At 43.6% G+C, this 23,937-nt stretch overlaps 1 protein-coding gene across 1 annotated transcript; it reads right to left on the bottom strand.

Moving 5' to 3' along the window:
* Window positions 1–4,948: 4,948 nt before the first annotated feature.
* On the bottom strand, window positions 4,949–23,562 carry LOC131562256 (guanylate cyclase soluble subunit beta-2-like). Its single transcript, XM_058811851.1, is given in 18 exon segments — window positions 4,949–6,881; window positions 7,593–7,715; window positions 7,804–8,018; window positions 9,808–9,962; window positions 10,247–10,393; window positions 12,548–12,696; window positions 13,392–13,712; window positions 15,329–15,545; window positions 17,047–17,150; window positions 18,812–18,917; window positions 19,005–19,225; window positions 20,332–20,431; window positions 20,843–21,003; window positions 21,197–21,291; window positions 22,253–22,326; window positions 23,252–23,371; window positions 23,373–23,457; window positions 23,459–23,562. Coding segments are annotated over 18 exon segments (2,649 nt in total). The 3' UTR covers window positions 4,949–6,729.
* Between the last annotated feature and the right edge of the window lie 375 nt (window positions 23,563–23,937).

The following is a 23,937-nucleotide window of genomic DNA, read 5'->3' as shown; positions in this document are numbered from 1 at the left end:
GTTCCAGGAGCGTGTCTACAAGTGCCAGTAGGTTTGGTTTGCCTCCACAGCACCACCTGCTCGGGCTGGCCACAGGTTTATCCTCATTAGACAGACCCAGATTTTGCTCTTGTTGTTGGTGTGCTATCAGCAAAACAGTTGTTTGAATGTGGATGGGCCCTGAGCAGACTGGAGATCTCTTTTGAGGGATTTGTGCTCCCCTCTGCGCTGCATGAGGTTTGGCAGTGGTAGCTGGTTAAATTTGTCATGGAAAGGAGAGGCTGAGGGAAAGAGAAAGGGGTTGCAATCTTTGCTCTGCTAAAGCCAGGCAGAGTTTTGCAGATTGATGTGATATTCTGACAAGCTAAGCTTGAAAGTGATTTTTAAACTTTGAACAAAAAGCACGGAAATACCAAGGAATTCTGCAGTATGCCTTTAAAGTGTGATTGCTGTGGCTCATGGATTTAGATGTATTGTATCATATTTCTACTGTAAGTGAAGCATTACAAGTTAATGCTTTCAGCCTCGAAAAAAGTACTCTGAGGACAGCTTCTAAATGAAGTGGAATGGCTGCTGGACCAGCCCTGAGTGTCTCTGCTCATTGATGAGAAGCTTTCCATCACAGGACAGCAACCACAGGTAGAACCAGCAGTATTAGACTGTGATATATGACAGCCCAGCCACATCCTGCTGCCGATACATCCACCTTGGGAAGTCTTGCTGATTCCTGGGTTCAGCCCAGTCAGGCTGTGCTCAACAGGACAATCATCCAAATGGCTTCAGAGCAGGGAGAAGCCCAAGGCTCTGCCTGCCTGCCCACACATGTGCTGGGACAGGGCTCCAGAGGCAGGGCTGACACCTGCTGTGGCTGTGTCACCTGTGTGGAGGTGCCTGTGCATGGCACAGCACAACAGCTTTATTGTGTCCCCCTGCATCCTCAGAGCAGACCAGTGCCCAGCCCTTGCACTCCCTGTGCAAAGCTGATTTAGGGCCCAGCTCCTCTCTGAGAGGCTGCAGGGGACAGCAATTCAAGCTTTCAGAGGCACCTGGGTTTTCCTGTAAGGACATTTCAGGGTCAGGCGTTTTACAGCAGTTGGACACCTAAATTTAGTCCCTGGCAGGGAACTGGTATCACTTTGCAAAGCACCCTGACCCAGTGACTCTGGGTTTGTGTGCATGCCCTGCTGGCTCAGGGACACTCAGGGCTCTCTCTGGGTGCACATGCACACTTGGGGGGTTGTGGGGGTCCCAGTTGTGGGTTTCCCTGGCTCTGGATTGAAGGCACTTGAGACAGTAATTCATATTTGGACTCAGGTGTTTATTATTTCTTATCAGTAAAACAGTCTCACTACTGTGAGTTCGGCAGCTTTTCATTAGGAGGCACAGAATGGCCAACAATCTCTTGGTACAAGGTCTTTAAGGACTAAACTATCCAAATAAGAACTGACACCTGGATTATTTTCCCTTTTAACCCAATAACTGCTCCCAAAGAGCTGCAATGGGGACTTTACTGCCCAATTACAAAATGCCACCCAAACCCATGAAGAAGGAGGAAGAAGAAGCATGAAGAAGAAACCCAGGACAACATCCTTTGGCCTCCATCCTGCTTCCATCCACAAGATACTAAAAATCCCAAAACCTAAATTTCTCACCGACTGATACACCTACACTGCTCTCTATAATCTATTTCACACTTTTGTGGATTCCAGTCTATCTTGAAGTCTAGGAAACTTTCCCCATGAATGAGGGTCAAAGTCAGTGCTGCCCTGGGGGTCAGGGCACCCCAGAGCAGACAGAGAAATATCCCAGTGCCCTGGGTTTGCACAGGGGCTTTGTCCTGGAGCCAGCTCACATGGGAGGTGTGCATGGTGGCAAACAGGGGCAGGCCTGGGATGGCAATGGCAAATCCTGCTGCTGGCTCACGAGGGGAAAGAGCCTTCAGAGCAATCGGAGCTGCAGCACAAATCTGGGAGCTGCTGGGTGCCTGTGGCCAGAGCCAGCAGTGATGGTTTGATGGGTGCCACTGCTGCCTGCTGCAGGAGAAGGGGCTGCAGGAAGAGCTTCTCACCTCAGCCCCTTGGCAGGCTGGGTGATATCCTGAAACACAAAACTTTGTGTTTCTTACACCCAAAAAACCATCTAGAATCCTTTATGGTCTTTATGGGGGATGCTTCCATTATATCCTCAAGTGTCTGACATGGACACCCATCTTAGCTTTTCATCAGTAAGGTAATTTCTAGCAATTAGTTCAGCAAGCTTATTAAGCTTAATTTTTTACAAGGATGACATTTTTGCTTTCCAGCATGCTGCTTCATGTCGGGTTTTCCTATTCCTACTTTATTGTAGCTTCCTCACATTTTGCTCCAAAGCTATAATCCTGTATGTGATATGAATATTTTTGCTTTAAAATTAACTCTCTAGAAGTATCACCTTGAATTTTTATAGAGTGCCATTGCACCCGAGTAATAAAAAACCAGCACTGCTAACAAATCATCTCTAATTTGCATGTCTAAAATATTTTAATTCATATATTCTTAAGTATTATTTCTACCAAGGGATTCCCACTGTGTTTGGTAAATGAAAAAAAAAAAACCATTAAATATTTAAATACAGGATAAGAAAGGCTGAGAACTCTTTTCAGGGCTATTATACTAAAATTACTGAAGGGTCTCTGTGGGTGCACATGCACCCCCAGGGTTCTGTGCTCACACAGCTTTGAACACAGGTCAGGGAGATGTGAGACTCAATGGAAAAAGGCAGATGCTTCCAGCAGAGAGCACCATGCCTGGTCCTTTGGGATGGCCATGTGAATGGCATGAAATCCTGCAAGAGTTGAAAGCATTTACTGTTTCCTTGTTGGTCAGGTTGGTTACTTTCTCTGCATGTTTTGAAATCCACATAATGATTTCTCTTTTTTTCTCCAGGGGTAAAGTGAAGGCTGTGAGTTTCCTCTTACCAAAAGATATGTCATCGTTTGCTGAAAAGCAAGGATCTCCCAAAAGCCCACAAAATCAGAGCACGAAACATCTGATGACCATCACTGAAAAGGATATGTGAGCTGGTGAATTTTTAAAGGCCCATTGATTCCTGAGATCAATTGGCCTTAAATGACAGCTGAGTGTCAGGTTCCTCTCCTGCAAAACGTTCTGGCAGGATGCCCACAGAGCATCACCCAGCCCTGGTTTGGGTCACTGCCTGGTGTTCAGCGTGGAAATGGAGCCACAGCAAAGCAGCTGGGAGCCCAGACACTGGGATGGAGCCACACAAAGCAAAGGGGCCTCACACAGTGCTCCTGTGCAGTGTGCTCAAGGACCCCTCACCTCAGCACTGATGGGAACAGGGTGCTGCAGCTGGGGTTGGTGTGTTTGTCACAAAAAGCAGAAACTCTGTCACCACTTGTGTTTGCTGATTCCATTGACAGAAAGGTGTCTGGTGCAAATGACAAAATAAGAACTGTCAAAGAGCCTGGGAGGTTTTCTCTGTAGGTAAAACTTTCAGGCTTCACTAATACAGCAAAGTTAAGGAGATATTTCACAGTCAGTTAATGTTGCCCTGAATTTCTGCAAAGCTTGGCAATGAGTTTATGTCCTTTTGGGGTTCACTTCCAACAGAGCACAGGGCAGAGTAAGTACATACTGGTATGAAAATGTGACCACAAATCTCCTTCTCACATGGTGTGCTCATCCAGCTGGAGACTAAAGGCTGGACACCAAGTCAAAATAGGAAGAACTGTGAATATCAGAATTTTTTAGGAATGGCTTCTCAGCACAGCTCAGACCAAAAATAATTAGCAGAAATTCAGCAAGCAAGTACAACATAACTGTGACATAGAACTACAGACAGCTTGCAAAAAATGAGCAGTGCTTGTTAGTCTAATCATATAAGTGAAGATAACATTCCATGTGTTTGTTTTGATTACAACTATTTATGGAATCAAAATACTGCACACTGCTATTTATTTCTGTACAGGAAGCACTGATGATTGAATATTGTATGAAGAATACATGAATAGTAGATGTTTGTACAGATAAATTTAAGGAAGATTTTAACCACATTGTGTGCTCTTGAAGTCTTGATTTTTCTAAGGGGGAAGCAGAGACTTAGTAGGGAAAAAAACCCTCTGGAATTTCCATGATGTTGTCTACTTCTATGAAATTGTGTGTTTCCTTTTTCATTTGGAATTTCACCATAGTTTTTTATATTCAAGTGTGGTTTTAATATATCGTCACCATTGAAGTCATAATTTCAGTTTCACTACTATTTTATTTGTGTATTTTTATGTTCAGCTTGGATGCATACAGAGTTGCATTGTAATGTCAGAAGTAATGAATGAATGCAAACGAGGGTCCAGTTTGGAAAGTTTACTGAACAGCCCATTTTAGAAGGCTTTACAGGGAAGGTTTTATAAATGTTTTAAGGAAAGCATCATTTGTGGGAATTAAACACTGCATATGTGTTCAATTAAGCACCTGAATCCAGTTGGTTTCCCTCAGGAAAGTAACAAAATCTTTGAAAAATCTGGCCCCTGGACCTTTAAGGTACTCAAATTTTTACAGTTAAGGTTTTAACACTAGATTTAATGGGATTTGGGAATCCATATGTTTTAGATAGCTTTCAAAAGTCTCAACTTTTAATTTATCTAAGCCTCAGTTTCCATGAAGCAGCGGTGGCAATTTCTTTCTTCCACCCTTTTTGTGTCAATTCCCTGTAGATATGTGACTGACACAAAGACTGAGCACTTTTGTAGGCCTAGAGGAAAAGGAGAATAGAAAAGGTGGAAGGGAAAAGAGGGACAGGAATCAAAGTAATCACTGACAAGTGGTAGTTGGTATATTAATGAAAGGATTTATTTTTGAATTATGTTTTTGCAGTCTTTAGAAGTGCCTACAGATTTAAGAACACATGATGATGCACAGGCACATTAATGTTTAGAAGCAGTTGTGCAGATTTGACCCAGCTCCAGGAGGACCAGATTGTAGCAGATGCCACAGAGAAACCACTGAGCACACCATTTTACCATGGGACAGCATGAAGTAACTAACCATGAGCACTTACTGGCAATTAAAGCATTCCAACATTAAACACCCATAGATTGTTCAGAGCAAGAAGGGCAGGTTTGAGCAAAGCGAGTGTGCAATGGATCTCTTCTGGAGGAAGCTAAGCCAGAGCATGTGCTTGTGAGGTGCTCCAAAAGCCAACAGGTGCTCATTGCATGGGACCACACCTGGCAAACCCCTGGAAAACCTCTTTAGTGGAGAACAGCACTAATGGTTTCACTCTGTGCATCCTCCTCTGCTGGAATAATTGCACTAATTGTTCCTGCAGACTGAGCTGCCCAGCTCTTGTCTCAGAGGTTTGGAAAAAAAACCTAACCAGGTGAAATTTCATCTGGCTATACTGTAAAGAGGAGGAGATGCCTTTCATCAGTCTTTGCTCTCTGCCTGGTGTTTAAAGAGCCTTGCTCCTGCTGCAGACACAGAGGTGGAAATGTGATGCTCCAGACTGTCAGGGAGAAGTAACTTTATCACCTTCTCCAGTGAGTTCCTGCCCAGAGTTCACATTGGTCTCATGCCTGCATCCTTAGTCGATGAATCCACAGCCAAAGGTAATAAATCAGTGTGCAGGGCACATCTTCTGTCAAAGTCACCCACCTAGTCCAAGCTCCATTTATAGGAGTGAGAGCACAATTTATGATGCATCAAATTGTCTACAACCTTTATATCCATTGTATTTTTGCTCCTCTCTCTGAAATCCCTGACAAATGAGATTCAATTTTTCTCTCCCATTTCTGATCAGGCCTAATCTAAGAATATATCAGCATGGAAGTATTTCAGGTGAGCGGCCTCTGATACCAGGTAATGCTGATCTCTTATGCTGTTGTTTTCAATGATGCTAGCAACATTAATTCCAGCATTGACAGACTCCTTCTGCAGTCCTGATTGTTTCGGGATTTGCTATTTTTGTCTAGCTGGGGTGAAAAATTGAGAAATAAACTTGAAACTCATTTGAAGGTCTCAGATAGGTTGTAGGCCTTGAACAGTCCTTCAGTGTTGTGACAAATCTGATGCTTTGTAACTCCACCATTTCCATGTCCTTCTATGCACAGTGTGTATGGCTGGTTCAGAGATCACAAGTGCTCTTTTCTACTGTTGGCTGCTATCAAGTACATGTTATTCTCTCTTCAGGATGCAAAAATACAGGTTGTTTTAGATCTATTCTGCACTTCTACTTCACAATGCCTTGACCCAACCAAAGATTAGTCAAGAAATTAAGCTGTTATTGCAGTTAAAACATAGGAGGAATGCTGCTAACCTTACATGGGGAAGTTGTTGGCTGTGCTGGAGTCAAGACAGATGGTCACTTCAGGGAATGTTTCTTTTATGGCAAGTGCTCATTTGAGTAGGAATATTTCTAGCTGGATGAGTCACCTCTTTCTCGGTTGCTGCATCAGATACCAACACATGATTTTTACACAAGGATATTCAAAGATGTGACACAGGCTGAAAATGCATCTTCAAAGCATCCTGCAAGGGTTTCTTTCTTGACTGGGAATATTATATGGCCCATGTAGGTGGATTAAAAAAATTTCCTCCACCGTTTTATTTTTACTGAAAACTGTGATGAAATGTCTTTTTTCTTTTTTTGTTTTTTTACAAAATCCTGTCGTACTCATATACAAAATCAGTCCCATAACAGCAAAATGCACAAAATCATAATAAAATTTCTCTGTTTAATGTAAAAATAAGAAACTTAGAGTAAAGTGCAAAAATTGGAGCGAACATTTCTATTCTGTGGCTCTTCAGCAGCAGGTCTGACTCTTCCCTGATTTGGAGGACGAGGACCATCATCTGCATGCTGGTTGCCATGGAGACTCCCATCACTTTTGGAATCACAAGTTTTGCCTGAAAGGAAACACTCCTGCACTGTGAGTTTTTAAGGACCAGAGAGGTTTCTGTTTGTCAGCACACCACATACCAGATTAACCACCACATCTAAGCAGGTGGGAGGGAAGGCAGTAAAATATTTTCTAGTAATTAGGGACAACATATTTAGTCTGTTTAAAATCCACAAAGCACATAAATAGAACTACAAGACTTGCTGCCTTAGATTAGGTTGTTATGGCATCAAATCTGTTATCTCAGTATCAGCTACTTCAAAGGAGAATGAACTTTGGTCACAGAACATGAGCATGCCAATAAATCCTTCTGACTCCTGCAGCAGGCAGGACTGAGGTCTCTCTTGATCTGGCAAGGCTCCCCCATAACTACATCTTTCCTAGGAAAAGCTGTGTACATGGACAGTCCATGGGTCTGTCCCTGTGAAGAGCTGTCTAATGTTTATCCATTCTATTTGCACTCCCAGAAGGGCTCTGGGGTTTGGCAGCTCTGTCAGCTTCTCTCTCACCAGTGCAAACCAACACCTGGGATTGCTCCAAAGGTGGAACTTGTCTGGTCCTAAAGATTGTGCAGAAGGGTAATGTGTGTATGTTAGCATGAATTTCTGGCTTGACAAAACTATTGTTATTTAGAAGATGAATATGAAGAACTTGAAAGATTAAGCCTCAGTTATTTCCTAGTTCTGTGGTCTTTGTGAGATGGTAACTAAATAACTACCTGTTAAATCTCCAGCTTTCATCTGATTCCTTCTCTTTAGGCTGTTCTGTGCATCTGTGGGGCCATCAACATACTTCATTGCAATAGCTGGAGTCTGGTCCTTCTTTTGCTGAGCTTGAGTAGCTGAAAGAATAATGCAAAAGGACATTTAATTGGATTGTATTTTTATTCGTTTGTTAAAGGAGGAAAATATGTGTTGAGTTGACTCTACCTGGCTGATGAGAACTTGGTATAGTTTCAATCTTGCCTTCTGGAATGGACTGAACAGATTCATGGCCAGAATCTAAATCTTTCATTGGCCTTCCCATAATCTCATTCTCAGTTGCAGATTTATTTCTAATGAGGAAGTATGTGTGCATTTTCCCTTTGCCTTTTACTTCTATTTCTCCTCTTTCAGTAATCTCAAAATTCTTGTATTTTAGGCACCTAAAGTATCAGAAGCAAAATGACACATGAAAATTCAAGACAAGTAAAAATGACACTGATGTTTTCAAAGAGCTGAGTGATCAAATCACAACAGTCTGGGGGAAAGAGTCTCAATTTGTGAACAACTGAGGATTTGTTTCAACTGTTTATTCAAGCCTGCTGTGCTTTCATAGCATTACACATACAGCCTGATCAAAAGCTAATGGATTTACATAGTCAAATACTTCAGTAGGCTGGAGGGTTCTTATTTACCAGTGAATAGCAATGAAGAACTGAGGCAGCCAATATCAGCTAGACAGAATTATCCCCAGTCATTCCATCAGAGAAGGCAATCAGGTCTGTCAAGCATGATTGACTCATTTATTTTACATCCAGACTTGTTATTCCCAATTGCCTTTTTCATGTATCCAGAAATGGCCATTTGATTTTCTCTGGGACTGACATGAGGCTGATCAGCCTGCAGTTTCACCATGTCCCCCTTGCCATTTTCCCTACAGCTGCAGCTTTCCTCAGCTGCTCCCGTGCTGACAGTCAAGGCCTGCCGGAGCTGACAGCCAGCAGTGCCACCACCCAGCTGTCATTACCTCAGATCCCTTCTGCTCCTGTGCACTTCTGTAGGTTGAGATCTCTCAAAAGATCCCTGCTCTGATCCTGTTCCAGTACTCATAGTTCACCTGCTCCTTGAACCCTCACTCTTGGTGCAGGGACATCGAAGATCTTGTCAGTGAAGGCCAAAGCAAGAGAGGCCTTGAGTAACTCAGCCTTTCTTCAGGGCACTGTCTCTAAATCACCTGCCACAGCAGGTCCATGTTTCTATTTATATTCTAACATTGCAGAGCTCCTCTGACTGCCTTTGAACTTTGTTTCCTGTTTCAATGCCAGCTGAGTTCTCATTTTCCCAACATCATTCCTGTGTGCCCAGACAATGTTGTTGTATTCCTTCCTTTGTAGTTTGTCTTTGCTTCCACTCTTGCATATAGATTTTATGCATACATAAAGTTATTGGAAATGTAGTATTAATTTTTTACAAACACGAGTTTCTGGAAAGTAAATCACAGCATGAAGAGGACAGCTGTTTATGCAGTTAATCCTTAGTAAGTGTAAATGAAACTGTTTCACTACAAATTGTGGTGCTCAATCAGAGAGATTTTAAACCTTTTGTTATTAAATGTTCTAGATTTTCTGACTGTCTTTCTAGCACCTACATTAATTTATCAGTGTTTCCAAATAAGTTATCTGTAGGGGGATACAGTATGGGTAAATGAAGGTGGTGTAGAATGCAATCTTATCCCCAAATGAGTTGCAGCTGGACCAATTACTAAAGATTAGGAGCAGGCCTGATCTTAACAGGCCACACCTGTAGCCAATAAGAACAAGCGGTATAAAAGAGTGGCTTGGTGGGATCTAGAGTCAGATGACTACTGTAAGGACCAAGAAGAGTCAGTGCTTAGAGGAACTGCTTACAGAAAACATTGAGGAGGCACAAAACTCTGGTGGTATGGAATCCTTGCAATATAATGATAATAGAACTCTTGCGATATGTAAGACAACAGTTTGGATTTTTTTTAATATTTTGCTGTCTAGCATGGAGACTCTCAAACCTCTGCTCCTATATGTAAGTACATTTAGAGTAATTAGGAAAATCATAAGATTCTTTACAAGCAGTGACTTCCCTTTACAACCTGCTCAAATGAGTGACCAGGCACCATCTCCACTGAAAGGGGCAGTGCCAAGGCAGTGGATTTGAGCCTGGCTTTGAGCAGGTGAGGTTTCCCTCAGGGTCACTCACTGGTAGGCACTGGAGCTCAGGTGGATCTTGCTGGGCACGCCGTGGCTCTCCATGCGGGAGGCGATGTTCACCGTGTCTCCAAACAGGCAGTAACGAGGCATCTTTTCTCCAACCACCCCTGCCAGGACAGGACCTGTATGGATCCCAACTCGAATCTTTACAAAGATAAAACACCCCCCAAAAATGTCACTTGTTATTTAACATCTTTGTTAATGCTATGCAGCCACCGAAAAGTTCATCTCAACACGACACTGGACGCCAGTATGATATCAAACATCCACAGGGCGAGGCTCCTCATGGAAATGTGCCCCCATGGACCTTGCCCCAAGCCAAAGAGGAGTCAGAAGCAGCTCTTTGAGCTGCTGCTGCAGTACATTAACCAGAAGCTCAGCACAAGAAGCAGACAGACAGACACACATGCACCTTTGTGTTGACTTACTTGGATAGGATTTCCAGAAACTGGGTTCTGCACTCCTTTGGCTGCCATTATCATGCCCAAGGCAAAATTAGCAACTCTCTCTGCGTGCGTGGGCACAGGCACAGGGACTCCCCCCACCACCATGTAGGCATCTCCAATTGTCTCCACCTTTAATTGAGAGGGACAAGCACATGAGCATGCCAGGTGCATCTCACTCAGGTTAGTGTTCTGCTCTTCTCATCTGCACCAACTCCTCCTTTCTCTTAAAAGATGCTTCCAGTCACTGAAAAGCTTTAGCACACGTGAGTTTCCTTGAGATGGAGATCCTTTCCTTCACTTCACACTAAAAATTCCATGGCATTCTGTGCCTGCTCACTTGACCCACTTTGGGTATCAGTGGGAGAGAGCCTAAGGAGAAAGGGCTGCTGTGCAAGTGCCAGGCTGTTTGCCTTCCTCCTACCCTGGGTATATGCAAAGGCCTGGCCTGAGGCACAGCATCCTGAGCCAGAGGTTACCTGATAGATGAGGGCTGTTAATTAGCTCTGATTCACAATTGGTGCTAAAAGCATATTTCTTGTTTGAGAGAGATTTATTTTTAAAAAGTCACAATACAATAAGGGAGCCCATTCATTGTTGATTATGATTAAGGGGTTCACACAAAATTAAGGAACCTCCAGTCTCAAGGATATCACAGAACAGAGTGTGAACTAAATTATTTGGGAGCATCCTTCCCTACAACCAGCTGTTTTTCCACAACAGCTGCAGCCTCAGAGACAAATGCTGAAGGGTTTGTCCTCCTTCAGGCACCCAGTCTCCTTGAAATTAATGCTAAAGTACCTGAGAAATACTTTGGATTTTGTTCCTGTGACAGAAATTTTGCTAGGACCTGTTTGAAAAAGAGAGTTCTTAAATGTTCCACTGTAAAAGCCTGTTACATGGTAATGACATTTTTTAAACTGCTCTTATGAGGTTTCACTGGCCCATTTATCATCAGTAAAAAAGAAATCTTTTAGATTAGACTAATTGGCTTTCTTAAAAATTAACACCAATGGGAGAGTGGAAACATAATTTAATATTTGGGTTTGTTCATTAACACAATGACTTAAAACAGTCCCACATTTCAATCCCAAAGCATGTGTTCCTGTCCATGCCTTCTATCAGCCAGCCAAACCCACAGTGATGCCAGTAATTTTCTGTAACAAATTAAAAACAACTGTAAAAAGCTACTAATGCAAATAGACACCCTAATTATTTTTCAGCCATAGTAGAAGATTTAATTTAACAAGACTTATTCATAACTTCAGATGTTTATAAGCTTGGGCCAAGTTTGTTTGATCAATGTCACTATTTCATTGCTTTCCCAATTCCCTGCAATAATCTCATCCTTGATCTCTGTACCCCAGTAACTTCCTTCAGTATTAATAGGAGTTATATACAGGCTTCAAAAGGAGATTATTATAGTGACAGATCATTTACTTATGATGGATGATTTAGATAGAATATGATGCTAATTCATCCTGAAATCTGTGGGCCATGTCCTGGATTCTTCAATTATTGAATACAGATTCCTTGCCAAGGAAGAAATGCTTCTGATTTCCCAGCACAATTTATTGTGGGATGAACTGCAAGCCTTGCCTGAGCAAAGAATAAATGAGATTTGGATTTCACCCTTTACTATTTCTGCCTTCCTAAATATTTAGTGAGCTGAGGACAGACAGAAACTCAGGAACTGTTCTTCAGCACATCAAATCTGGTACCTCTGGAATTGTTGATAACACCATTATTGCAGGCCAGCCAGGGCTCTGATCTTTCCAGCACAGTTTGGAGACCACATCTACAGTCTGGGTCCAATTGATGCTCTGAGGGGGTTAGCAGGAGAGGATACCATTGCTGAAGATCTCCATGAAACAGAAATCTACCCATTGTCTGGGTACTGTCCATAATGCTATTTCCCACCAAAAGGGACAATGACAAAGTGACCTATTTAGAAGAGGTACAAATGAAAGAACTAGGCAAATTATTCATCTTGGATAGGCATTTGAGAAAGGAGGGAGAGAGATATATATAAAAGAAGAGCCATTCTGGTATTAGGATTGTAGAAAGAGACCTTAGGCCATGATAGAAGTTGAGTTCCTGTCCAATAATGTTCACTTTTCCCTGTTTTTCAGTTTGTGTGGCCACTACAAATAGGTAATATTTTATAGTTTAACCAACAATCATGCTGTGGTGAAGAGGATTTAAGTACATTCAAAACCAAAACAAACAAACAACAGAAAAAAAAATAAGCAAAACTTTCTGCAGCTTTTTTTGATCAGTACCTACCTTGTATACATCATGCACTGTGGTGAGTCTGTCAAACCTCAGGTACATTGAATTTAACATGAGAACTATCTGAATAGGCTCACACTGGGCACAAATGTTGGTGAAGGTCACCACATCACTGAACAATATCGTGCACTCCTTGAACTCTCCTGTGGGCACAAAGAGCAGTGGTGTTTGTAATGGCTGCACAATCACAGGATCTGTTTGAGGCTTGCTTGAAAAGATCATTCTATGGCCTCTCAGTTGTAATAATCATACATGGGTGCTGTGATGAAGGAGAGGTGTCAGTGTATCAATACAGGGATAATTGCACATCTCAACCCAAACATGTGAATGCACCCCATACAGGAAACACTTAACTCATTATCCTTAATTTCATATATGTGCTTACTAAAGGGAATTTAAGCATATTATTGCTGCCCTTAATAACAATGGGAATCATCATGATTCTACATTTATAAATAGCATAAAGGTACTAAGAGAATTTTCTAGCAAAGACCTCCTTCTTTACTCCCTTCACTTCTGAGCCCTCGTTTTCCTGTATACCCATGTTAAAACCAAAATCTCAGATTACTGAATTTTGTTCACTGAATGGGCAGCACTACCACCTTTCACCACCTAAGGAACAATTTCGGCAAACAGCTTCCAAAGCTTTCTTTGAAAGAACAGCCTAATTTTTATTAGCAGTGAAATTAAGGGTCTGTGACCATCTCCCTACCCATGGATGTCACCAAGCAGAAATGGACTCCAGGGCAGTGGCAAAGGGGCTGTGCCAGCACCCCAGTGTCTCTATCCCCATCCCCATGCACAAATCTCACATCCCAAATGCACCCTGTTCATTCACCTGCCTCAACTCTCTTGCCCTCTTTCAGCTGGTTGGCCACGTGCTGGGGCAGCATGGCGTAGAGCAGCGCTTCAGTCTTCTTCTTCTCCTCCTCCAGGTGCTTCGAGAGGATCCTCAGCTCCTCCTTCTTCCTCTCCAGCTGGCTGGAGAGCTCCATCTCCGCCAGCCGCTGCTGGTTGAGGAGGATCAGGTCCCTGGTGACGTCGTGGGGCGCGATGTCGGCGATGTGCATCTGCCGCTCCTCCAGCTCGTGCAGGGAGCGCAGCAGGGGCGAGCACAGGTACAGCATGCACTGCAGGGGCTCCATCCACATCATCTGCCCTGGGGACACAGCGTGGGCAAGGCTTTGCAGCAGGGGCGAGCACACGTACAGCATGCACTGCAGGGGCTCCATCCACATCATCTGCCCTGGGGACACAGCGTGGGCAAGGCTTTGCTGCAGGGGGGCCTCTCACAGGGGGCTCTGCATTACTGGTGTCAGTGCTAGGGATGAGTTCTAAGGTCAGGGGGTTTCTGTAGCATCTGGGTGATCACAGGAATTTATTTCCTAGGAATTCGAGGTGAACTTGTTCAGAGGAGTCAATAACAAAGTTTTGGAACCCAGAAAGCAGCCATTCCCTCAGCTGTTGCAGGCAGAGTACAGCTAGGATTCAAGTCCCTCCTCCTCTTGAGGAACTCCAGTGCTCACAATATCTCCCCTCTCTTTTCTGCTCCTCTCCCTATTTTCCCTTCCCCTCCTCCTATTCTCAGGCTGTTCCCAAACCAGACTGTCAGAATCAGGCACAGGGGAACTGAGACTCACAGTGATTAAGCAAAACATTTGAAGTTTAATTTCACAGTGCATAGTTTGTGTCCCAGTAAAGTCAATGGCACTTTCCTCCCAGGAAATTGGAGCTCTCAGTTACTATCATAATCTAAATAAGCAGTAACAAAAAGGACTGAAAGGTAAAAGGGATTTTTGTTTTTGGTGGGGAATCTGGATTTTTTTGGGTTTTGGTTGGAATTTGATTCTGATTCTGACTGTTATTATTGTTGTTATCTTACTTCATAAGTATCATTGTTTTCTAAATAGCAATCTAGGAATTCCTATTTCTTTCTTTCTCCCTCACCTCATCCCCAGGGCTATTGGATGAACAGCTTTAAAACTAAGAGGACTGAAACATCAAAAGTACGTGTGAATTAACCCCTAGAGCATAAGAGAAAGTACAATTGTACAATTAAAATTTTGGTAGCGTTACTTTTTTCAAGGTTGTCCCTAAACCCTTAATCTTTTTCTGAATCCCAGGAAAACAAGATTTGACACTCATTACATAAAGGTGAGAGGAGACAAGAGAAAATTAGGTCATATTACATAGTTCAGAAAAGAAAAACTGAATTCATAGAGCAATTAAACCAAATGCCATTATAGTTAATTACACCAAGCAGAGGATCATCCCATATTCAGTCCTCTCAGTAAAAATAAAGCAAATACAATAATGTTTTTGCTGAGGTAATTTTAACTGGTAAACTCTCTGACGTGGCTTTTTGGGGGTGTGTGAAGACAGAGCCTGAAAATGTGCTACAAAAAATAAAAGCACAGAGAACTAATCTATTTTTAATCACATTGGAAACCCAGCCAGTAGCAAATAACTCCCCTCAAAGGCATAAATTAAGAACAAGCCATGTATCCATATGTGGGTTTTGCAGCATCAGAAAATCACCATATTTCTAAGCCTTTCAAATAGGAGCAGAGTAGTTGCTTCTGAGTGAAAGCCTTCAAAATCTGGTGAGGTGATAGCAGAATTTGTGCACAAGCATCTACTGCTCCTCTAAACAGAACCATCTAATCTCCTCACTGGCCAAAGACTATTTATAGGAGTGGAGAGAGGTCAGGAGTGCACCTCAGCCTGATTCCTGATTCGATATCAGCACTTAGGCCATTGCAAACACTGAAGTACCTCTCAGCTCTAGCATTGGCCGCTCTCTCCATGACTCAGGCATCATCTCTCTTCTAGTCTGGAACACAAATTGGCTGTTGATGAATTTCTGAATGCTGGAGATGGTGAAGGGCACTTCTGGGTGAACGATCCTGAAATACTGATCCAAGGAGATGCCCATGGTCTGAAGGCCAGGTACAATCTTTTGAATGCTCACCCCAGCTTGCTTCACTTTGAGCTTAAAAAGAAAACATGGACCAATGTTAAAATTCCTGTCCCTTTGGGTTCAGACCAAGCAATTGTTCATACATTTCCACACACTTAGCCTTCCTGGAGCACATGGCTTATTTCTGAGCAAAGTTCCTACCTTGTCAGCATAGTGCTACCCAGCCCTGAATGCATGCCCTTCATAGCAAGGCAAAGCCCCAAGAAAGGAATGCTGATATTAAAATTCTCCTTCCTGTCAATTGTGAAAAAAACCCCAAAACTAGCTTTTAACTTGCTACTATCTCTGCTTGCATTTATGCAGGCCTCACAAACAGCCTTACAGGACAAAATTTGAGAATTTGCAGGAGAAAGTTTGAGATACTGGAGTGTCTTGTATTCCAAAATGAAAATAACTGTGGCATATAATGCCTTGGCAAATATTAATTTTCTAATAGATGCCATGGGTTACTTTCTCTTCATGAAGTATAAAGGTTTAGTAATTTTCCTTTATTTGCTGACCATACATGAGCTCTTAAATTCTGCAGAAACGTTCTTGTCTGCTTGTCATTGGTTATTGAAGCTCTGACCTGGCTAACATTAATGGATGTATGACTTTTATTCTTTGCACACTAGTATATTAAATTATGTATACTGGCCTTCTTTTTAGGCCAATAAAATAAAGGTTTAGGCTTAAGGTTTTAGGTTTAAGGTTAAAGGTTTAAGACTCTGTATTTTGGCTGATGTGGGCAGTGGCATGAAGCAGATTATACATTCTGGTATCTCAATCAGCACAATGCCAAAACATGTTCCTTGAGGGCAATGCATTCAGTGTTCTTCTGCTGTCCCACCCTCAGCTTCTCCTTTCTTTGCTCCTGTCTCAGCCAATGTTCTCCCCACCGGTTCGGAGCAGGAGTACCTGTGCCTTGGTGGGAGCCCAGGGGAGCAGCCAGGGACAGCCCTGCCAGGGGGCTGCAGAGGGTGTGTGCCCAGCAGAGGAGACTGAACCCTGCCCCAGAAGGGACAGAGAATTTGGGGTCCCTGAGGGGCTGCCTGGTGCAGTAGGTGGCTGGGCTTTCCCAGAAGCAGATAGGGGCAGACTCAGGCAGCACATGGAGCTGCCAGCAAAGCTCTCCAGCCTTGGGATAGATCAGTAACTGGGAGGAGAGAGGGAAACTGTAAATGTAAATCCAGTTTAAAGGATGGGACATGGCTCTGGTATGTGCAAAGACAGGAAGGTGACCAGAAACCTCAAAAAATTCTGCTCACTGTTTGGTAACAGAGAGACTGCTGCAATATATCTTGCTGGCATATCTGCAGGTGTTTCAGTTATGGAAACTCAATGAATTCAAAGGAGATTCCTATCTGCACTGATAGAGAGCATGTCTCTGTACAGAGTATTTCTGCAAATCCTGTGAGTGAGTGTGCACTGCACACAGAGCACATGCAGCAGGGAACTGTAGCACAGCCAAAACAAAGGGAAATTACTCTGAGGTTTATGCAAACCAAGGGCCCTGCCCACACGCTTGTCCTACCTCTTTGTCAAAAACCATATGAAAAGGAAGTCCATTGCAAAATGTTTTTGTGTCAATCCAGAGGCTCTTGGGATAAACAGGATCAAATCCTCTCAGGAGCTTACCTGTGGTGAGATAAATGTGTCATTTTTAAATCAGGCTGCACTTCATAAAACCAATCAGCATGATTTTATCACTCAGTGAGATAGGACCCTATATCATAGTGAGGGAAGACAAAGCAAACAGTGTGTGGGCCCAGAAATGTGCCCCCATCTGTGCTAAATGCTCTGCAGTGCAATCCACAGCTGATCAGCAACTAATCTGAGTTGGCTGAGTGTTTAAAACTTAAGCACACAAACACCAAAGAGCACTAGATGCATGAAATTATGTTGAACAAAATAAGAATAATGAACAACTGTAGATGTTACTTCTCTATGAATCTGCAGGTGCCATAGCAATATAACACAGGCCAATCCCACAAAAACGTGCACAGGAGTGGATTTAATACACTTTTCCAGCTACTAAGGAGCACTAAGAGAAAAAAAAAAAACAGTGTGACATGAGTTTTAGTCTCCTGTACAATAAACCATATGTACAATGTCCATAGCACAGAGGCAGAATTACTGTTGGATTTCTATTTTACTTACCCTGAGATTTTTTACAAAATGGTCACAAATCTACAGAACAGTTTGTGCTTACTAGCAGATACTTTTGTAAAAGGAATACAATGGGTAAAATATCAAAACAGCTCATCTTTTGAGTGAAGCACCCAAAACCATTGATCTTCATGGTGTAAACTTGGATTCCCAGTAACCCACCAGAATCAAAATGATGATTACTTCCAGTGATCTCTTTCCCCCTGAAGGTGGCTATGATAGATACTCCAGTAAGTTCTGCTGAGAACAAATGTTCAAGTCACTCAGGAGATTGGTGCAAAATATTGCAAACTTAGAACCTAGCTTTTAGACCTATTACTGCTTCAGGAGAAGTCAGTGTGGATTTTTAATTTTATCACAGTCTGGCTCTTGATAACTCATAGCTAAAGAATTATATATATATTTTTAACAATAATGCTAGTCTAAAATTTTATTTTGAATATATATTAATGTCTTACTTAGTATATCTGCCCTTGTAATGCATGCGACACTGCACCAGGTGATACCAGGTTCAATTTTTCACTCATCCCAGAATGAAGACATCTTGGCAATGCTGAGCTAGATTCTCATTCCTTTTGGGGAATCAAAAGATCCTAACTGGAAAATTCCTTCCATTTTATAAACAGACAAAAACATCTAATATATAGAGGCAAGAACAGAGATTTAGAGATTAGCAGTAGACTGTTGGTAGTGGAGGATGTAATTTGGCTTTCAAAATTTACTACAGTTGACAATTTTGGAAAGGAGTAGTATCTACCAAGTTAAAAAACACACTTTTAAATTCAGCATCTTAAACCAAGTGACAAGAGAATGAAGAATCAAATTCACCACACAATGGCATTTTACAGGAGAACACTTTTCAGATGAAAGCCCTGTTTAAGAGACAAAAGTGACAGGTCATATCCCATTTAAGTATCTGTCATTACTAAGCATGCTTATTATCTGCAATTTTTCTTTGAGCATCAATGTCAAACTGAAAGAAACTTAACCAGAAACATTTTGAAAAGTTGCAGAGGAAATATAAATGGTAACTTCAAAATGGACGGGTGGGTGGGGATAGGGAGGCTTACTGACTTTCTAGCTGAAGAGACTCAGAAATGATGATGAGCTCCCTCTGAATGATCTCTCACCTTTTCCTAATGTGATTATTCCTCTCAATGTTTTCCAGTGACTTTTCTTAACAGGACAAACAGAGTTTCCTCTGTCTCCATTCGCATTCTTGGCTTTTTCAAGGTCCTGTTGAAATAAATCCAAAGGGAAATTCAGGGGTGTTTTTATTTTAAATATATTTTAGCAACATGGTGATAATGAATATTAAAATACCTCTTTATTCAGTTGGTTCTCAATTTGCTTTTCAGAGTCAACAAGACATTGAGATGAGGAAGAAAATTCATTTCTTTCCTTGCACGCAAATAGAGGGTTTTGAGTGACAAGAAAAACAATATGTTCCTTTTTCCCAGTTCTTTCTTCTTCTTCTGTTTGATTGACTATTTTCATTGAAATCTCAATGTTAAAAAAATCCAGGGCTGCTGCACCGATAATTCCTGAAGGGGAAACAAAAGACAAGGTATTGCCAAGAACAAAACCTTTTCAATTCCCCTTTTAGAGGGCCCCCAGTGGAATTTCACTGTTTCAGAAGTCACTTTCCCAAAGAACTCTGGAAGAAGAAAGCAACGCGTGTCGTCCTTGCTGCAGCTGCCATGATGAGAATATGCTCACAGGAGGTCAGCTTCAAAGTTGCTGCTGCTTTTGCCTTGGCTGAGGACAAATGCTGGTTTTCACCAGGAGCAGCTCAGCAGGATAGCTGAAGAATGTGTTCAAGTAGCCATAGAGCAATAATATGAATTTCCATCAACCCAAAGAGTGCAGGGAGTCTAAAGAGATTCTGCTATACAAGCTATTTCAGTCATTGAAGAATACTGTATTTTGAAAGGAAGGAAATTTCTTTCATGCAGATGCACAATCCGTTCTCTCATTTCTGGTCACGTATTAGGCAAAATACTGGACATCAAAATGACATCAAAAGCTCTGTCTGAAATTCCAAATAATTCTGTGCTTTCAATATCAAATAAGTTTTGACAAAGGGGGATGTTTTGAACTTCTAAATTCAGCATCATTTATGAAAGAAAGGAATATGGTCATCTCTTACAGACCTATAGCTCTCTAATGCTTGCACAAGCACACCTCTGGAGATGATGGTAAAAGATTCCGTTTGGAGCAGGGTTCAGTAGGAGTTTCACAGATTGGATGTACTACAGGGTGGATGAATATCTTCAACTCAGCTAGAATTTCTACTTCACGGGAATTTTAAAAGCACAAGTCACAGAGAATTAATAAACAGGCACAATACACACCACGAACTTGAATTCTTCTTCCAGGGAGGGAATTCTATAGCAAAAATGGACATTTATGGCCTGAGTTGTCATACCCAAAATTTCATCAAATTTTGATGGAATTTATTGGGAGCTAGGAGGGATCAGGCAGTAGGGAAATAATGAGTTCAGAGTCTGGACACTGAACTCTACCAGGCTTCAACTCCATGGCCAGGCCTCATCTGAAAAAAGATACTGAACTCTGAGTGCAGCTGCAAATATATGATTACCGTGCATGTATATTGCACAGATCTGTACTCTGCATTAAGTCTCATTACCTGGCACAATATGGCACAGACCTCTTCTGTCTGAATAGTAATGTAAATGCATTGACCCATCTTCATTCTTTTCTACTCTAAAAGATGGTGCATTCATCTCCTGAGGAAAAAAACAAAACCAAAACCTCAATATCTTTTTTTCTGGAAAAGTCTACTTTTTCAGAAAGTAGACTGATGAATTCAACTTGTAAAAAAGCATCTCATGCCTTTATAACATAAACTGTAATATAAATAAGCTAAAACCCAGAAAATTAAATATTCTCACCTGTGAAGAAAAATCTGCTATGCATTAGAGCCAATGTAGTAAATAATACCTAATGTTGAGGACTAGTCAAACCCAATCATTTTTAGAAATTATCCTAACATTTGGAGTAATCTGTTTCAGAACATAGCAGAAGAGAACATGCTTTGGTGATTATTTATTCACACCTATGAGATGCTGTTCCTTGTGTTAAGGATTCTGGCAGAGTCCATCCATCCATACCTGCTCAGCAGTTGCTATCAGACTTGCCTGGTAAGAAAGGGACAGGTAGCTGTGCAGTGCATCCAGGTTCTCTATGAACTCATAGAGATTTCCACCCAGGGTCCTCAGCATGTGGTCGTAGCCCGAGCGCTTGCAGAATTCAAAGAAATACTTTCCAAACTCCCTCAGAACAATGTCAGCAGGGACACCTGGCAAAATAAAGGTACCTTAAGGAATAAGAAAGGTTTGGAAGTTCTTGCAATGCTGTGAGGTGGATTAAGACTGAAGGCAGAAAATTTGCAACATAGGGAAGGCATTCCCAAGGGCACAGGAGACAAAAGCTGGGCTGCAGTCTCAGGGCTGACCCAGGCTGATCCATTTTTGAGGCATGCTAACACATACCTAATACTTTGCAGGCTTTGTCGACAAGCTGCATTGTGATCTCATCTTTGTAAACCTCAAAAGTCAAGAAAGAATCCTGGACTCCAGCCTGCAGCCTACAACAGAGAAGACAATATTCCTGTCTCAGCAGTGCTGTAAATACAATATGCTTGGGTGACCCAGCTGGCATTTCTCAAGGACTGTTTGCTGTGAATGCACTCCTCAACTCCCTCAAGCGTTGTATTGGAATACACTTCACTTAATGATGTAAGTTTAATATTAAAGTGCTTTAAATTAATTAAATTGCTTAAACATGGTTGAATGGTGGTGTCCACTTCACCATTTCTGCTATTTCACTTTATGGTATTACAGTAAACTCTTTCAAGGATTAGGATATCATACTGTGGGGTGCTAGAGCAAGTGGAGTCTTAGTTTGTCTGCTGGTTTGTTGTTCAATGTGGCCACAATATCAAGCTCTTGGGGCTCCCCAAACCTGCTGATTTTTTTATATTGGCTTCAATGGATGATAATATATCATGGATGGATTATATGGCATCTAAGTATCATTTATGTATTTTGGAAGTACCATATAGCTCATAAAAACAAGACAAAAACCAGAGATCATAACAAGGCCAGATTAAATGGGACTTTGAGCAATCTGGTCTAGTGGCAGGTTCCCTGCTCATGGCAGGGGGATTGTAACCAGACAATCTATGATTCTATGATTTAGCTGCTTTTCTGAGTACTGGAATTAAACTGACTTTATATTAAGGACGACATCTTTTCAGTGTAATTACTTCTCAATATTATCATGTGAGCCAGCAAGGCTATTGCAAAATTGTCTATAAGACTAAATGTCATCTTTAATTATCTGATATGACAAATTAATTGGGACAAATTAGTATCAGAGGATGAAGTGTTACAAGGCAAGAAACTCTTGCTTTTGCCCTTTTAGTTACTCCTAATTATTACTTGAGATACACATCAGCTACCATTTACCAATAAGAAATTACAACCCCTGCTGCTGAATTCCTGAGCACTTCTTTCAATGCACTACATTTATTGGGAACACATTACCTTAATTTTTCCCATGTTTCTTCTCCATACTTTTCAACCACCAAAGACTTCAGGCACGTGTTTATAAATCCATACTGCAAAAGCAAATATATGAACATGGAAAAGATGTACTGGTTTTTCAAACGCTGCCCCAACACACCGTCTCTTTGTATTTCAGATTCGTCTGCTAATTTTATATTGCAAGAGAAGAAGTAATAATGCATGACGGCCTAAAGAGAAGGTAATAATGTTGGACAGCCATTATGTCTCTCAGTAAACAGCGCAGCGTTTCCCTCAGCGTCTCCCACAAGCATCCAGCCCGGGAGAGCAGCACTCAGCGGTGCTTTGCAGGGAAGGGCCGGGGCCGGGCCGGCCGGGGGTGCCGTGTGCGGCTGCGGCCGGAGCTGGGAGGGCGGCCCGGGCACATCATCCCGGCACCGGCACAGCATCCCGGCCCGGGCACAAATCCTGCCCTGGGCACAGCATCCCGGCACCGGCACAGCATCCTGCCCTGGGCACAGCATCCCGGCCCGGGCACAGCATCCCGGCACGGCTGCGGCTGCCGCGTCCGCACCGCCAGCCCCGCTGGGACCGGGGCAGCGCCGGGAGCGCGGCCCGGGAAACAGAGAGCAGCAGCCCCGCTCGGCGTGCCCGAGTGCCCCGCAGCCTGCCCGGCACGGCGCTCAGGCCCGGCTCTCGGGCTGGGGGCCAGCGGCAGGGGCTGCCCGTCTGTCTGTCCGTTCGTCCGTCCCCGGCAGGGGTTGCCCGTCTGTCTATCCGTCCCTGGCAGGGGCTGCCCGTCCGTCTGGCTGTCCGTCCGCGGCAGAGGCTGCCCGTCTGTCTGTCCGTCCGTCCCCAGCAGGGGCTGCCTGTCTGTCCCCAGCCGCAGCTGTTTGTGCACGACCGGAGCTACCTGTCCCCAGCAGGAGCTACCTGTCTATCTGTCGGTCCCTGCCAGGATCTGTCTGTCTGTCTGTCCGTGTGTCTGTCCGGCCCGGCCCGCCCCGCCGCCCCGCTCACCATCCTGTCGCTGCCGCCGGTCCCGCCGCGCCGCCCGCTGCCGGCCCGGGGGGCGGCGGCCCGGCCAGGCCCGGCCCCGCTGCCCTCGCCCGCGGCGGTGACACCCGGTGACAGCCCGTAGCACTCGGTGGCAGCCGGTGGCCGCAATCAGGGACGCGCCGGCGGCGCTCGGAGCGGCCCCGGGCGGTGCGGTGCCGGTGCCGGTTCCCCCGCGGGCCCGGCTGTTCTCCGCAGGAGCAGCGCGCTCCCCGCAGCTGCGGCTGTGCCAGGAATTCCGAGCGATGCCGAGGAGCATCCCGGGGCCGCGGCATCGCCCGCACGACGGCGGCTCATGGCAGGTCCCCGTCCCGCCTGCCGCTGCTGAGCCCGGCCGGACACTGTCCGGCACGGCCGGGATCAGCGGGTGCCAACCTCGGAGGGCAGGGAGCCGGGACAGCGACAAGAACGGAGCAGGTTCCTTGCCAAGGGGTTCTTAAACCTGCCCTTAGCGGAGCAGGAATGGTGGAGTCGATAGCCACCCTCAGCCAGGGACAGGAGGTGTGTGGGGAGAAGCAGCACTTTCCATTCCACTGCCACCGAGCCAGGAGCTCCCGCCAGAGGCCTGACAAGAAGCAGGGGTGAAGCTCCCTGCATGTGGCTGCCATCATCCAGGCTGTGTCTGCAGCCACCCAGCCTGTCTGAGAGGG

Source organism: Ammospiza caudacuta, chromosome 11 (genome assembly GCF_027887145.1).
Source record: "Ammospiza caudacuta isolate bAmmCau1 chromosome 11, bAmmCau1.pri, whole genome shotgun sequence".
In the NCBI taxonomy this organism is placed as follows: domain Eukaryota; kingdom Metazoa; phylum Chordata; class Aves; order Passeriformes; family Passerellidae; genus Ammospiza; species Ammospiza caudacuta.
The sequence above is the reverse complement of the archived record's forward strand: the minus strand, read 5'-3'. Positions and strand labels throughout refer to the sequence as shown.